Source organism: Prorops nasuta, unplaced genomic scaffold (genome assembly GCF_024137725.1).
Source record: "Prorops nasuta isolate Cenicafe-Biocafe unplaced genomic scaffold, Cenicafe_Pnas_1.2 PNAS00006, whole genome shotgun sequence".
Lineage (NCBI taxonomy): Eukaryota > Metazoa > Arthropoda > Insecta > Hymenoptera > Bethylidae > Prorops > Prorops nasuta.
In genome coordinates, this window is record NW_027116803.1 from 6,969,401 (window position 1) to 6,985,975 (window position 16,575).

Consider the following 16,575-nt stretch of genomic DNA (forward strand, 5'->3'; position numbering starts at 1 on the left):
CATTACGATAGTCGACAGCGCAGTTTTCGCGTCGGCTGGCGAAATTATTTTGCTAGAAAACACGTTTCGTTGAGTGAAATCGATGCCACAGGAGGAAGAAAGAGGGAAACGATAAAAGTGGACACGTTTCTCAAGCAAAGCAAAGTTGTCAAAGTTATTGAATCGATGGCGACGCCAACTGACGGATCTTGGCGCGTACGACGTGTCGTAACCGGCAAACAAACTGTCAATTCAACACGTTCAAACCGTCAAACGTCGTTCCTCGAAACCCCTTATTCCCCCATGTCGCCACTGAGCCTTCCGTTTAATTTCACAATCCTCCGTCGTCGCCACCTCCTCGTGTTGTTCGTCAGCGCCCGCATATTTAACGAACAGTTCCCATACTTGCCGCGAGTCCGATACTCCCTAAAACATAACCACAAACACTAATTTTATTTCATTCGCGAGATTACCAACGTAAGAATCTTACGATCCCTCCGACGTATCATACCTGGCACGCGCGTTAGAAATATTTTCTAAGTAAAAATAAAAAAAACCTGTTGTAAATCTTGCATATATTAGCTCCTCGCAAGCGATTTGTTAGTCGGGTTGCTTCATCTAGCAACCTTAGGATAAATTCCGATTACCGAGTATGTGTATCTAGCATTCTTTATATCGAAGAATATATTATTATACATGCTTGTTGGAAAATTCTTGTATTTAGTATAAATTTATGGTTGGATTAAATATTTGCTGATTTTTTAAAGAATTTTATCGATAGGTGAATGAACGGACGAACCGAGGTGGGAAGACCGGCAACACTAATGTAGTGATTTATCAGGAATATGGTTGAAAGAGAGAGAGAGAGAGAATGTGTCACATTTAACAATGTTTTAGCAATGTTGCTAGGATGCTCTTAATACTAGTTCTAAAGGTAAAAAAGGGTAAACATATATGTATGCTTGTTTCATTAACCGACCCTCTACTGACCGGCGAGCATTTTATTTATTCTTGAGGCGCGAGAGAATCGGAAATAAAGATGATCGCTCGACCGTGGAGCCCCTTCTGCTAATGCGTTGACTTTCAAGGTCGGAAATATTTATTTGCAGCCTTAAGAATGATTTCCTCGAACCTGCCACCGAACTGACTTGCCTTGTTCCTCACCTCCACGTATTGTGTACAAATGTATTTTAGGCAACAAACACGAATCAGTCGAGCAAACTACAACGCAACGCGTTTCAAACCACAGCTGCGGTCGTTATTTCCCTTTGACCCTGGTTAATCACCGAGAGAGAAAGAGAGTATAACTATATATTATTTAAATATATATAGTTACGCGAGACAGTTCAGGGACTACCACCACTGAGACTCCCGCTAATGCCACTGTCCGATTAAACGGTAAAAATCATATATTTAACCCCTTTTCACTCGAGGCTCTTTTTATCTTCAGCCGTTTGCCGACAACTAGATATTTTCTACTTAATGTATATTAATTTTACTTACAATCTACTTCTTATATATAGTAATGGATCTCTTTTAGAATTAATAAAGATATATCATTATTTAACTTTGTCCATCATACACACAATAAATGTAAAGTTACTTGAATTATCCCGCGTGTTTGTTCAATAAATTTTAAGTGGCGTCAAGGATTAACCCTGTCCAATTTGCATGTAGGTTCTCAAATGGTCGATTCGATTCAACCCCTGTTCCAATTTCCAACTCCAATCCAGTGATGACAGAATTGAGTCTTTTAGCGGGGAAAATACGATTGAACGGGTTCAACAGTGACATACACACACCCAATGCACATCTACAATAACACACGATTGTTTTACTACCAAACAAGAACCTCAAATTCTGGCAACATCTGCTCAAACCAGGAGTTCAACCAGTTCAGTTGTCCAACACGTCCAACTTAATTTGTTCTTCTCCACTACCAAGTTCTATAATAGCTAATGTTATTCACTTTGAATATTTTTCTACACTTGCCAATCAATTCCTCAATTCAAATTATAGTTTCAAATTCGATTAAAATATATCGCCGAATTAAAATCGAAGATCAATTTGTTTGCGTCGATTATCGAATATACTGCGTATCGCAGCGAACACAATCGATGTATCGATAGGAAAATCGAAAAGTTTATATCGACGTCTGTCGGATCGCGAGCTACGTCGAAGTTAAAAATTAAAGCAACAAGACCCAGCGTAAAAGTAGGTTATGTTCACGTATCTCGTATTTAAGTGCAATTTATTTTAAGTTGTATGGTAACAATATTGTGAGACACAAAATTATATAAAGGAAAAATATATTTCAGCCGTTCGTAAATAAAAGCAAGTTTTTAATTGACAGGAGAAATTAATGGATTGAAAGCAAATTGGTTTTAATAAAAGTTGTTGAAGATGTCAAACAGAAATGAAAATAAAGGAATTATTCCTCCTAGATGGCTTAATTGTCCAAGAAAATCAGTCAAACTCATTCAGAACAAATTTTTAGCATTTAAGACTCCATTATCATCTGCTTTTGACAGTCAAATCCCAGAACATTGTAAATTCTCAATAGATATGATCTTTGCCAGTTTAAAAAATCAGAAAGTGAAGCTTGGATTGTGGATTGACTTAACAAACACAAATAGATTTTATGATAAGAACTGTTTAGAAAAGTATGACTGCAAATATGTGAAGCTGTCATGCAGAGGTCATGGAGAAACTCCATCCGATGAACAAACTCGAACATTTGTGCAATTGTGCAGAAATTTTATTGCACAAAATCCATTGTCAATTGTAGGTGTGCACTGTACTCATGGCTTCAATAGAACTGGATTTCTTATAATTAGTTATTTAGTTGAAATAGAAGGTAGCAGTGTTGACGCTGCTTTAGCTGAATTTGCCAATGCAAGACCACCTGGCATATATAAAGCAGATTATCTACAAGAGTTATATAGAAGATATGATGATGTTGAAGATGCTCCAAATCCTCCTGTACAGCCTGCTTGGTGCTTAGAATATGATTCAAGTATCGAGGACAAGGATGAAGATGATGCTGAGGATGAACATAATAATGATGGGTTAGGACAATCTAGAAAAAGAAGAAAAAGAGAATTTAATAATAAAAATCCAACTTTTATGGCTGGTGTTCCTGGGGTAACTCCAATAACAGATTCATTAAAATTAAGTGGAATTCGAAGACGCATTCAAGAAATATGTTCGTGGAAAGATGGAGGATTTCCTGGCTCTCAACCTGTATCCATGGACTGTGATAATATTAAATATCTACATGAAAAGCCATATAGAGTATCTTGGAAAGCAGATGGAACTAGGTGTGTTTAAAATTCTACACACAATTTTAAGTAGTCGAAAAACTTTTAATATATTAAGATTTTTTATTTAGGTATATGATGTTGATACAAGGAGATGGAGACATATATTTTGCTGATAGAGATAACAGCATTTTTCAAGTAAACGGATTATCGTTCCCCCATCATGATGATGCAACAAGGTGTCTTAGAGATACTTTACTGGATGGAGTAAGCTTATTTAAAAAAAAATAAAATGTAATAAATGACATAAGTAGTAAATCTTTTCTCATTTTTTTTTTTTTTGTTTTTTAGGAAATGGTCATTGATAAAGACAGAGGCAAAGAGTATCCAAGATATTTAGCATATGACGTTATTATGTATGATGGTACACTTGTACTAAAAAAGAATTTCTTTCCTGATCGTTATTCCATCATTGAAAAAAAGATAATTGCTGGCAGGCACCGTGCGTTAACAGAAGGAAGGGTTCAACGAGAACGCGAACCATTTTCCGTAAGGCTTAAACAATTTTGGGACATAACAACAAGCGCTCGCCTTTTAGACGAAAAGTTCACCAAAATGTTAAGTCATGAGCCAGATGGATTGATCTTTCAGCCATCCGAAGAACCATATACGCCAGGCTTCTCTCCACTAGTCTTGAAATGGAAACCACTTTCTTTAAACTCTGTAGACTTAAAGCTGAAAATTGTAACAGAAACGGGTGAAGGTATTTTACCAAAAAAGATCGGTCATTTATATGCGGGAGGATCAAATGTACCGTTTGGTAAAATGAAAATGACCAAACAAATAAAAGATCTAAACAATGCAATTATAGAGTGTAAAATTGAAAACAATCAATGGGTTTTCATGCGAGAGAGAACTGATAAATCATTTCCAAACTCCATAAATACTGCACAAGCTGTTTTGAAAAGTATTGCAAAACCTATCACGAAAGATTGTCTCTTGGACTACATCAACCACCATAGGTTTAAACCAAATGACTCTGAGCTGATGCCACCACCAGAAAGAGTTTTAAGATGACCGCGTCCTATCGATGGGCAAAATATGCCAATCATGGCACCCTAAATATCTTTGTTTTCTTTTTATAGATAGAAAAGTAATAAACGAATTTATTATTATACTTAAATGATTTAGATTCTCAATTACTATAAAAAGTGACTATTAAAGAAAAACGTTTTAAACGTGTAATTAACCCTATCGTTTTATTTTCCGATCTATTTATGAAAATTGCCAAGACATTCTGGGTGTTGGTAAGAAGATAAGGTACTTTATAATTACACCTTAAGTAGTATTAGCGAATCCGATAAATGATTATTATCTTAATTTATTTACTTATTGTACGTTATTATTCTATCATTGTTAAAAAAGGTTGATTATACTAGAGAACCTTGAAAAACGGATAATAGAAATGTTTTCCGCTGATCAGATTTAATCAATGGAGTAATTGTTGAGAGAGGGTGATTATATATCGAAACTTGTCATAAATTATGTAGACAATGTATATGATTGACGAGCTAAGTTTGATTAATAAACACTGTTTTACAATAATCAATTTGTCATTATTTATATTCCTAGAAAATATTAATATCAAATATGTCTTGAAAAGGATTCTGATTTCAATAATATTTGTCGGTCAAACGTGATACTGAAGTGCGTACATATTTAAAATCTTTTATTTTTAAATTTTAAGCCTGTTTTCCTACAAATTGTATTTTTATGTTTACAGATCGAACAGTCCTACTATGGTGCACAAAGGAGTTTGGGTCTAAGGAGCGACGATCGTTAAGAATTAATATAGAATTTGATCACGCAACTTTGATAAGATGGTCCCCGGATGGAAAAGCGTTTATCATACACAAGGCTATGGCTAATACAATAGAAGTTTATAAAGTAGCTAAAAAAGGCGATGGTTTTCTGGCATCAGCGACAAAGGCGTTGGAGTTTCCTAAGGTAGAAGATTCATTATTCGTGCTCATTGAATTAACATAAAGCCTCCTCTTCATTGTACTGCTGCAAAAAATTGAAATAAATAAGCGCATTTTTTCAATTTAGCTTATTGCTCTGATGCAGCAGTACAATGAAAAAAATCAGACATATGATGAACTTTGATAATGGCAGAAAACTAATTTAAACAATCAAAAATTTTAGAGACATGTTGATGACGTTGTTGGCATGGATATAGCATGTACCGGTAAATACATCATTACCTGCAGCACCGCAAACGACCTTATAATTTGGGATCTCAAAGGTCAAATCCTAGGAACAGTGGATATGCATCTTGGTACTGTCCATCGAGCCCGTATCTCACCTTGCGGTCGCTTTGTCGCTGCATCTGGTAATTATTAATCTCCCGTCTCTCTGATCAAGTCATTGTGAAATTATTCTAAATAACCTGCCTTAAATTTTATTCCTTTATGCAGATGAAATATTTCAATTACTACCTTAAAGATATACAGCTAATATTATTCAATTTTAGGGTTTACACCGGATGTAAAAGTATGGGAAGTGGTTTTCAGTAAATCTGGTGAATTCAAGCAAGTTTCAAAGGCATTCGATCTGGCAGGTCATTCTTCTGGAGTATTTGATTTTGGCTTCAGCGCTGATACAGCTCAAACAGCCACCGTATCTAAAGATGGAACGTATCGATTTTATGATACCAAAAGTGAGTATGCTCGATACCGATGATAATTATGATCATACAAGTAGAAATTACGTTTCCATGCGATAATCCGTTTGTTCCTTTTCGCTGCACTATCGAACTAATGCAATTAGTTGAAATAATACAAACATATGTTTTCTTCACTCTAACTTATTGCACTAGTACAGAAAACAGCGAAAAAGAACCGACCTAATATTTCATTTGCACATTCCAGTTGAATTTGAGAAAGGTGAAGATCCCCATTTATTGGTGACCGGTTCTTGGAAAGTAGCCACACCAGCCGTTTTATCTCTATCTCCTAACGGAGAGGTGTTAGTCATTGGACATGGATCATCCTTGAGTTTTTACATAACTTTAACTGGAGCTTTTGACGCTACTATTGAGAATATTTTTACTGGTACGTTTCACGTTGTAACATTTTAGTATCTAAAGCATTACTAAAGTATTGATCGTTTCTAGGGTCTATAAAAAAAATAGTCTTTGATGCAATGGGTGAGCACGTTTTTGTTGCTGGTGATAAGCACATTAAGATATTTCATAACGTGACTGGTTATCGAGCAACAATTGAATCAACGAAACGTAAACTGCAACATAAGCAAACTTCTGCAACAAAAGAAAGATTGGAAAGTACCATTGCTGAGTGTAAACGCTTTTTGGAAAATCTGGGCGAACCTTATAATCAATAATGCATTGATTTAGGGTTGTCAGTTCCACGACCAAGTTACTACTATGATTCCAATGAATAAAGCCTACTTTTTTACTGAGAATGCTTTAACGTTTACTAAGATTTTTCTATTATCAAGTTATTACTGTTTATAGAATAACTTTTTCATGCATTTCACTAAAAATAAAGAATTTTATTAAGCACTTAAGATTTGTAATCAGTAACAAAGACCTCCGAACTTTTTTGAATGTTTTTTAAAGAAAACTAATAGATTTCTTTTATTCAATAAATAATTAACAGGTCACATTTCTAGAGTAATTAATTATAACAAATACGTTCAGGTATTGAAAGATGTTCTAATACTTTGAGACTTTTTCTAAAGTGATAAAGGCTAGTTTGTTTTTTATAACTGAACGCATGCCAAATTGTAATTATTTACAGTTCGTTTCGTTTTATCTTTAAGAATGAGTAATCTGCCAGAAGCAACTAATGCAAGCGTTGCTGGAAGGTCGCTTCTTAAAATTTGATAGTTTGCTCGTAATCGAACTCGTTTAAGACTGCTGGGAGGAACTGGTCGACCTCCGGCAAACGCAAATCTAAAAGAAATATTTATTGATTTATTTTTCTAATTTTTAATGAAAGAAAATTAACGAGAGAAAAAATTATTTACCTAATCTCTTGCCTTGGCCCACGTAAAGTTGAGTCGGGAAATGCAATTTGTCGATCGCTGTAAAGTCTATTGTTCGATAGTGGTCTTATCCCGACGTATTTTATTTTATTCCTCGTTATAATAGGTAAAGACTTAGGTTCTGTGTTTCTTTTAGGTTTATAAAAATTTGTATGAGGTAGATACGGCAGTAAAGAATCTCCATAGTGCTCCATTATATTTGCCATATCTAATGCATGCGCTTCTGATTTCGCAAAAGCACTTATCGCCAACTGCAATGATTCGTATTATTATTTTTATTTTATAATTTCTCAGTTTTATAATTAATGAACAGTTATACTAACTAGAAGACGACTCCAAAGTACTGATCCATGCGGAGCTGACTTTAAAACGTTCCCCAAAGAAGCTGGAGAATTTGGCTCTTGATTAAGAAATATTAAAGGTTGAACACTAGCCAGTAATTCCATTGATGTAGTTTTTCTCCTATTTGCATCAAAGCTATTTTTCTCATCCATTAATAGCACATTTTCTAAGGTAGGCACAAATCTGGAAATATTTAATGTTATATTAACACAGATATAAAGCTATATGTGAATAACAACAGACAAGCTTGTATAATATTTTTACTTGTCGGCAATTGATGGCCATCTCAGCATCAATTTAAGAGCACATTCTTTAAACAATGATTCCATGTTTTGGTGAATAAATCCTAAACCAAGTAACAAATCTAGTAAAAGCTCTGTCAGGTGCTGTACCTAAAATTTTTAAAATATTTATTAAAACTATTATAGAAGGACAGAGATTAGGTAATTTTAGAATTTATCTTGCAATATATTACTGAGTTTAAATGATATGGATATATTGCTGTGCTATTGCTTGCAATTGCTATTATTAGTTGACAAGTTCTTGTAGAAACTCTTGTATACTGAGCATTATTTGATATTACTATTGACCAGGCTATAGACATCAACTTATCTACCAAACCTTCACCACCCAAATGTGCATTAGTAGCACAGTCATTAAGTAAAATCTGCAAGTAGTTTAAATCGTTAATAATATAGAAAAATGTTTAAATACAGTAATCTATAGTTACTTATGAGTAATATATACCTGAAAAGTTTTCTGAGATCCATTAAATAATATTTTTAAAGCTCTCTTGGCATAATTATTACGAGCTTCCGACAACTTAATGTCACAAATTTCAGATTCTAAATTGACAGTAGGATACATTTGAAGTAATAAAAATTTGTTCAAAATTTAAATTTATAATTAAAAGGATTAACAAATATATACCTTGAATAAAAGGAACAGTTGGTTGAACAATATTATAAGGTGAGTTAACTCTTTGTCTTAGATCAACAAAGTGCTCAGTAGCAACAAATACCCTAGCTTCAGTATGATATTGTGGAAGTTGATCTGGAGAACCCAAAACTGGATAAGTATCGCATAAATTTGTTATTACAGCATTCACATCTACAGATGTCAAACATTTTTTTCTACTATGTTTCAGTCTTGTAACACATTTCTGTAATAAAAAATATTATTGAATAATTAAGAAACATTATAAATAATCTTACTTGTTTGATATATATATAATAAGTACTTTTAAATAAACGTACATGCAAAACTTCTCTTAATCTATATGAAGCATCTTCGGCCAATCTTCTTAGAACCGAATCAGGTAATGGATGCATTCCAAGCTCTTCTCCAATTGCCGAAACCCATTCTGTACTAAGCATGGCATACTTTCGTGAGCTATTTTCATTTGCAACATTATTTGTACTTGTTTCACCATTATTATTAACAAAAACATTATTGTATCCAGAAGTAGTCTGTGTGGATAGTGTTTCCTTCATGATCCCAAATATTTTCTACACGAATAAAATTCTATAAATATTAATACAATAGTAATATTATTTTAAAATAAAATTTATAATACTTCTTATAATAAAATAATTTTTATTTTATAGTAAAGGGCGTTTTCCATTTACAGACTCTAAGATTGACAGAAGTTAACAGAAGTCGACACAAATATATAGCCTGTGTGACACACAATATACCAGTTTTTCGACTTCTATTAACATCTGTCGATCCGAGTCTATAAATGGAAAACGACCAAAATGTTTATTTGGATTTTAGTGGGAACACATGAAAGTCATCACGCGAATCGCCTTAATTATGTTGGTTTTCATTAAGCCACAAACAATTATTACTTTTCCACTCGTTTTATACCTCGATTAAGAGATCTTTATGTTCAGGCACAAAATCTGTTAAATTATCTCGCTCTGATTTATAAAACAAAAGTTTAGTAGCGAAATAGCAAATGGAAGAAACCGAAGAAACAGTTAAGAAATAAATGAGAAAGATGGCATGTGTTTTATCGACGACATAATGTAAACCTACTTTATCATCAAAGCTTCATGGTTTGAAGCTGGGGCTAATGTCTACAAAGAGGGAGCTGTAGCTGAATTTGAAAAAATTCTATATTCGCCTTTAATTTTCAAGTCTTTTCTGACCGCTGGACCAGTATTGTGCTGTATTGAAAGTGTTCCTTGAATTACACGTGCGATAGTAAGCTGTCAAAAGATGATGAAGCTTTTTAAATGTTTACATCAACATCTGTCAAAATCAGTGCTCAAATACTAAAATACTTTATACCTTGACTACGTAGTTGTGAAACATTCCTTTTTCGTATTAAACAAAAATTTGGCAAATTAACTTATGCCAACTTAATTTATTCCTGGCAGACATTTGACCAATATTTTCTTCATTTCGCAATAAGGCTGGTCACATATACATACACCATTTTCACAGAAAATTGTTTCGGTAGTAAATGGAAATATCGCCTCCCATTGTTTAATGCTTATTCAGCATAATCATTGTTTTCTTTATTTTGGCTTTCATTCATACAAGTACTAAGGCGTATTCGCCTTGTTTACCAATAAAATAAAAAGTTATTCTGATTTGAAAGAAAATATGTGATGGAAATTTTTTGTGAATAATAAGACATAATCTGTCAAGAGAACAAATATACTTTATATTTGTTAAAAGGTAAAGTAGTTTTATATAGTTTCTATTATTCATGAAAATCATATATACCTTTGTTTCCTATTATGTTTGTAATTTGTTTATACAATAACCTTGAGTTTAATAATAAATAACAGCTGTTTAGAGAGTGGTAGAGAAATACATCACTGCCAAATACTTTATTATCATTTTAAAAGTGTTCTATTTGTTTATTATGTAATAGCTCAATGCTTTTTTTATATATAAATTAATTGTTTTTTAAATTCTAATCTTTGTTAATCAGTTTTATAAAGACACTTTTATTTATGCTTTTTTCTAAAATTAGTTATGGAGTCCTTCCTGGAACTGTTTAACACAGATGATGAAAAGGTTTCAAGAAGATGGCAAGACTCAGAAAATGAAAACAATAATGCGCAAGAATGTGGTCACTCCAGCTTTGATGAAGATGAAGGAGAAAGCTTACCTCCAGAGCCTGAGCAGGGTAATATTGAATATAAATTAAAATTAGTGAATCCATCTAGTCACAGGTTTGAACATTTGGTTACTCAAATGAAGTGGAGACTAAAAGAGGGCCATGGAGAAGCAATTTATCAAATTGGTAAAGAACTCTTTTTGAGTTTGATTTGATAATTTTGAGAAATAGTAATACAATATTATTATTACATTAATTTGAGAATATTTAATTATAGGTGTGGAAGATAATGGAAAGTTAGCTGGATTGTCAAGAGAAGAAATGAAAGCCTCTCTGATAACTTTGAATGAAATGGCATCTAGACTTGGTGCTACAACAAGAATACTACGTGAAAGGGTAGCTAATTCTAATCATAAATATTTAAGGCTACAAAATAATGATAATGAGAAGCGAATAGTCGCTGAAGTCTTAGTACAAAAATTACGAAGGGATGATAAAGAAGATGAGGAAAGTGTGATTGATTTAAGGCTAGCAGTAATAGGTGCCCAAGATGCTGGAAAATCTACCCTACTAGGTAAAATTGTTTTAAATTAAAGCATTTGTATTATAGATGAAAATTTTAAATTATTTGTAGGAGTATTAACGCAAGGTGAATTGGATAATGGTCGAGGGAGAGCCAGACTTAATATGCTAAGACATCTTCATGAAATTAGAACTGGGCGAACCTCGTCTATATCGCATGAAATAATTGGTTTTGACAATGATGGTAGAGTATTAAATTATGCAGAAATGACTACAGCAGAAGAAATATGCGAGCATGCTGCAAAAGTAGTTACATTTATAGACTTAGCTGGTCATCGTAAATACTTAAGAACGACAGTGCTTGGTTTAACAGGTAATAACATTTAAAATAAGATAGGAATAAAATATAGTGATTATGTAGGGCGATCCATTTATGATGCTCCGGAAATAGACAATATACATTTTTCTATTTATGTAACTCTAAGGGGTAATCTTTAAATGTCAATACGTAGAAGCTCCAAAAAGAGTTTGAACACAAACAATTCATATAGTGTATAGTTAGAGATAACATTTTTTCGCATCTGTGTGTCACTATATTCCAGGGTGTGATGATACATGTCTGACTGTATATATAAAAATCTGTCATCTCCATAATAAATCACATAATAAAAAGACGATATTTATTTATAGGATATTCACCTCACAGTGTAATGTTAGTGATAGCTCCGCCATTGAACGAAGCATCTCAAGAACATATGGCTTTATGTTTAACATTGGGTCTACCATTCTTCATTGTGGTAAACAAAGCTGATTTAAATTATTGTAATATTCAGGAAACTATAGAACATTTAAGCAATGCAATACAAGGTCAAGGATACACTAAGCAATTAGTGCTGTATGATAATACTAAAAGAATGTGGAATTATGAATCTGACATTATACCTGTATTTAATGTGAGCTGTGTCTCAGGAGAGGCATTAAGCATTCTCACAGATTTTATTAAAGATTTGTCGCCATCTGAATCAGGCTATGTACAAACAGATTCTGAATCTTGCCTATTTCAAATTGATGAAACATTTAGGTAAATGAATATATCTAATATTATAATAAATTAAATTTAATGTACTAAGTAGTTACTGTAAACCTGATCTTTCAGAGTGTCAGGACTAGCACAAACTGTTTTAGGTGGTTTACTTGTGAAAGGTGCCATTGCACCCGGAACTCGATTATTAGCAGGACCATTACCAGATGGTGAATTTAGTCCAGTTAAAGTTGTGAGTTTACATCGTAATAAAGCTCCTTGCTGTCTAGTTCGAGCTTCACAAAGTGCTAGTTTAACTTTGGCACCAACTACAAATCGAGATTCGCCCCTACCTCATTTTAGACCTGGAATGGTCTTGGTCTCTTCGAGAGACCATCCAAATGCTACTCTTTTCTTCCAGGTAAATTATTTTTTAGTTTTAAGAAAGGAAAATAGTTCAATGATATTAAATATATTTGATAATTGCAGGCTACTATTCTTATTGTATATCATGCTACTGCAATATATCCTGGTTTCCAAGCTACGATTCACGTTGGTAACGTTCGACAAACATGTGTAATAAAAGGGATTATGGATGTACAGGGTAAAGGACTTCAAACAAATGATACAGCTTCCGTTTTATTTCAATTTGTTAGTCACCCAGAATACCTCCACGTCGGCATGCGAATCTTATTACGAGAAGGTCGCACAAAAGGAATAGGAAAGATTACACAAATCTTTCCATTAATTGCTTCTCAAAATAACTCTTAATGAATTTAAGATTAGTTTAAGATAGTGACGTTTAATTATTAACAAAAGTCTTTCATTAGATTTCAAGTGAATGCTTGATTTAGATTAAATATAGAAAACAAAAATCAAATCTGTAAATTAAAATTTACAAAACTGTAAATAGTTCAGCGAGTTTTATTGAAGCTACTGTATAATAGTAATAAGATTCTACGAAGATAACGGAAAAAAGTATATATTTATCTTTTCATTAAAAGCGTGTGTGTATATATATTGACATACATATAAGTATAGTATTTTTTTTAATTATATCCTACAACGCGTTGTTATAAAACCTGTTTTTCATTGTTGCATTACTTCATTAGTGCAACAATTTGGAATGAGAAAAATTGTTTACCTAATTTTACTTATTATAACAGTACAGTAAAAAAAGGCTCATAATATGTATCCACGTGATGCAAAGAAAATAATCACTAGCAATTTTGTATGTTCCTACTTTTGGAATTGTACGATTTAAGAAATATGCAAATACTATTTGTAAAAGCTGCATAATTAATTTTTCTTTAGTTAGGAAGTTTTTGTGAATATGGAGTAGGGTGTGTTGGTTTTAATTCACTGAAGTGAAGATAATGATATATTTTACAGTGTAATAACAAAAGATTATTACAAATATTTTCAGGAAAAATTATTCCTAGAAAAGCATTGAACCCTATTCCTACTAGAAATAGTTTTTCTTGGCTGTGTAAACCTAACGTATTGATTGTACGTATTAATAATATTTACTACAAAAATTACTAATTTATGTATAATAAAGCTTTTCAAGGTTTAAATAACTAAATAGCATAGATGTGTGATATATGTATATTTAGTTATACTATTGGCTGCAAATATGAATTTAAAAAGCTGGGACAAAAAAACAAAATTAGATGAAAAATGTACTTACCTCTTGTTTAGTTAGTCAGTTAAAGCTTGAGAATAAATAAATAATATATATTATTTTAAGATACATGTGTCTATCAGTAACCATAAGTCATGAAAATAAATATTTAGAGGACGTGTGATAAATGAGGATATTTGGAGAAAAATCGAAGATACGACCGAATTGTTCTATTCTGATTGAAATTATTTAAATGATTTGTTTTAATAAAAAGTTTTGCTCCAAAACTCCTCAAATTGAGTTTCCATAAATATCTCATAATCCTCTTTGAAAAATCATTCGGAAAAAAGCCGATGAATACGTTTAAATTTTTGATGGGACTCTCTTTATTTAAGATGATATTGAATAATTTTCTTTAAGGAATATTTAATGAAAAAATCTTGTAGACTGCTATTAACTAATGTAGCGATTTCGCAGACTAGAAATTCAAGCAGGCAATCATTCCACACATCTCTAGGTAGCAAACAACGACTTTATTTATTATTATCCACAGTGCTATTATTTCGCGCTATACATATTCTATACGCTCGTTGCTTCATTGGCACCAGATACTTTTCCACTGTTCGATTATTTCTTGATAATATATAAAACACGTATATAAACATACATTGAATACATCGGTGTTTACAATAATCTACGTGTAAAAAAATTGTACAACGGGTTTATGCGTTTGCAAGAGTCTGAAAGTGGTACACCCTCCAGGGGCACACACAAAATTTTTCTGTATTTCTACTAGTTACGTGTATATCGTGTACTTTGCTTATTTTTTGTGGAAATACTCTTCGTTCCTCCCCTACACCCTATCTTTTCTTCTCTCTCTCTCTCTCATCCCTTATCCATTTGTACCTCAACTTAATACGTGCAATCATCGTAATCTTGCAATCATTACATATAATTCACTAAAAATTCCAATCCATTTAAATTTCATAAAAGATGGCCAAAATGCTTTCTATGATGGATCGAAATTTAACGAAAGAAATGGACGAAATGATCAGTCATTATACATATGCATATTTATAAATCTTCATACATGTATATTTTTATAAGCTTATCAAATAAATCTTTAATACACACAAAGAGTATGCTCCTTTCAATCAGCTGATCTTTTATATGTATATCGATATACGCGGACATCTAAATAATTGCCTTGATCGTCTCACATTAAAAAATTATAATTCTCATTCATAGCTTCTCATTATTTAGAGCTTTACAGAACGAATTCATGTTTATTAACATTGAGATTATGGAAATATGATTTTATTTTTAGAGACACTTTAATGCAACTGCTATCTCTTATTTGTTTTAAAATACTTATTAAATGTAGTTATATATATATATATATATATATATATATATATATGGAGTTCGTCATTTAAAACATCCCAAAGCATGTACGTAAAGAAAACATTTATATATTTATCTGTTAAACAGTAACTGTCGAAGATATCAAAATTTTGCGTGAGACCTCTCTAAATGCAAATAGTAAGAGGTTTTGAAAAGGCCCTTTGCAAAATTAATATCTCTTGTAATTACATAAAGAGATGCATGTCCTCTTGCATCTTCTTTGTTTTAGGGCATTTTACGTGACGGACCCTGTATATGTGTGCATATGCATATTTATTTATATATATATTTATATTCCCTGTTAGACATTCACGCCTTGCGGTCAGGTCTCATCTAATTAAACATTGAAATGTTATGTATTTATTCGCAACATTGCAGTCCATGAATGTGCGTGTTTACCTTTCAAATCCTAAATGTGCAATAACGAGCTTTTTCGCAAGCACGTTCGTTTTTACCATGGCCAACTCAATATCATCAAACTTTCATCCTAGCTTATATCTAATATGCATCTTTTTATAATATCATATAGAGCAGGCGTCATGTATATTTATACAATATGCATTAATTTAAAAGCCCATAAATTTTAGTGTTAAATGTGTTGGAGGCTACCCCTGCCAGATCAACCTGTGTACTATACTATAATCAATATATTTAATTCTATTCAAAACCATAAAATGAATTTATAAAATTCAGTTTTTTCTGAAATTTAATTTTATCGATTAAGCTTGTCAGTTGCAAAGTTTGCCCTTGTGCCAGAATCAAAAACATTTATTATCGCTACAGGAAAATAAAAACCACCATTATCGTTATCATTTCTTTGCTCTCACAAGGGACACGATAATTTTATACTGATAAGTCAATTAAACAAAATACCATGCAAGAAAGAGTCCATACTTTAAAATTCCTCAAATTCGCGAAAGTATTATTATGAAAAATAATTATTAATACTGTGATTGTCAGATTTTTCAAGGCGCACACCAACCAAAATTTATCGCTTTGGATAAATCTTCTGCAATTATTTATCTTTTTTATTTTCCGTTATGTACTTTTCCAGAATATTTTTATTATCTTCGAATTCTCGTCGGTTTTGGGTTAAAATGGTGTTGTTTGTTCAAGAATAAAAAGATTCTTAGTGCTAGGCGATTTTTCCTTTCCTCAATTTTGCGCTGCGAGCGAAAAATTAAGATAGGAGCAATTAATTCTAAATCTGATGCAGAAGTAATTCAGATTATATCTTTTGACACAATGAGCATTCTTCTTGCAGTGCCGTTTTAACGAC

At 32.4% G+C, this 16,575-nt stretch overlaps 4 protein-coding genes across 9 annotated transcripts in view; 3 read left to right on the forward strand and 1 right to left on the reverse strand.

Moving 5' to 3' along the window:
• LOC136774734 (transducin beta-like protein 2) overlaps positions 1–6,810 on the forward strand; it is a 47,463-nt gene extending 40,653 nt beyond the window's left edge. The window contains exons 3-7 of the mRNA XM_066729178.1: positions 5,023–5,246; positions 5,445–5,631; positions 5,773–5,958; positions 6,170–6,352; positions 6,415–6,810. Of these exons, the coding sequence (XP_066585275.1) occupies positions 5,023–5,246; positions 5,445–5,631; positions 5,773–5,958; positions 6,170–6,352; positions 6,415–6,641 (1,007 nt within the window). The 3' untranslated portion in view covers positions 6,642–6,810. The remainder of the gene's footprint in view (positions 1–5,022; positions 5,247–5,444; positions 5,632–5,772; positions 5,959–6,169; positions 6,353–6,414) is intronic.
• On the forward strand, positions 1,182–4,820 carry mRNA-cap (mRNA-capping-enzyme). Of its 2 annotated transcripts, XM_066728234.1 has the most exons (5): positions 1,182–1,377; positions 1,657–2,193; positions 2,298–3,299; positions 3,371–3,506; positions 3,591–4,820. In XM_066728234.1, exons 3-5 carry the CDS (start codon positions 2,383–2,385, stop codon positions 4,314–4,316), a joined length of 1,779 nt encoding a protein of 592 aa, XP_066584331.1. In that variant the 5' UTR covers positions 1,182–1,377; positions 1,657–2,193; positions 2,298–2,382; the 3' UTR covers positions 4,317–4,820. The 2 variants fall into 2 exon arrangements, with proteins under 2 accessions (XP_066584331.1, XP_066584332.1); XM_066728235.1 differs by lacking the exon at positions 1,182–1,377 and having other exon boundaries at positions 2,176–2,193; positions 2,333–3,299.
• A 68-nt stretch (positions 6,811–6,878) lies between the features above and the next one.
• On the reverse strand, positions 6,879–9,804 carry LOC136774736 (uncharacterized). 4 transcript variants are annotated; one of them, XM_066729185.1, is made up of 9 exons: positions 9,690–9,804; positions 8,906–9,157; positions 8,580–8,811; positions 8,397–8,494; positions 8,125–8,316; positions 7,914–8,041; positions 7,631–7,832; positions 7,290–7,558; positions 6,879–7,215 (listed from the first exon to the last, which is right to left on the reverse strand). In XM_066729185.1, the coding sequence occupies exons 2-9, from the start codon at positions 9,140–9,142 to the stop codon at positions 7,023–7,025; spliced, it is 1,551 nt and encodes a 516-aa protein (XP_066585282.1). In that variant the 5' UTR covers positions 9,143–9,157; positions 9,690–9,804; the 3' UTR covers positions 6,879–7,022. The 4 variants fall into 4 exon arrangements, with proteins under 4 accessions (XP_066585282.1, XP_066585281.1, XP_066585279.1 ...); XM_066729184.1 differs by lacking the exon at positions 9,690–9,804 and adding an exon at positions 9,500–9,673; XM_066729182.1 differs by lacking the exon at positions 9,690–9,804 and adding an exon at positions 9,226–9,673.
• On the forward strand, positions 9,805–14,011 carry LOC136774735 (GTP-binding protein 2). 2 transcript variants are annotated; one of them, XM_066729181.1, is made up of 7 exons: positions 9,805–9,857; positions 10,639–10,911; positions 11,003–11,299; positions 11,360–11,620; positions 11,938–12,328; positions 12,404–12,689; positions 12,758–14,011. In XM_066729181.1, the coding sequence occupies exons 2-7, from the start codon at positions 10,641–10,643 to the stop codon at positions 13,037–13,039; spliced, it is 1,788 nt and encodes a 595-aa protein (XP_066585278.1). In that variant the 5' UTR covers positions 9,805–9,857; positions 10,639–10,640; the 3' UTR covers positions 13,040–14,011. The 2 variants fall into 2 exon arrangements, with proteins under 2 accessions (XP_066585278.1, XP_066585276.1); XM_066729179.1 differs by having other exon boundaries at positions 9,829–10,337.
• The last annotated feature ends 2,564 nt before the right edge of the window (positions 14,012–16,575 follow it).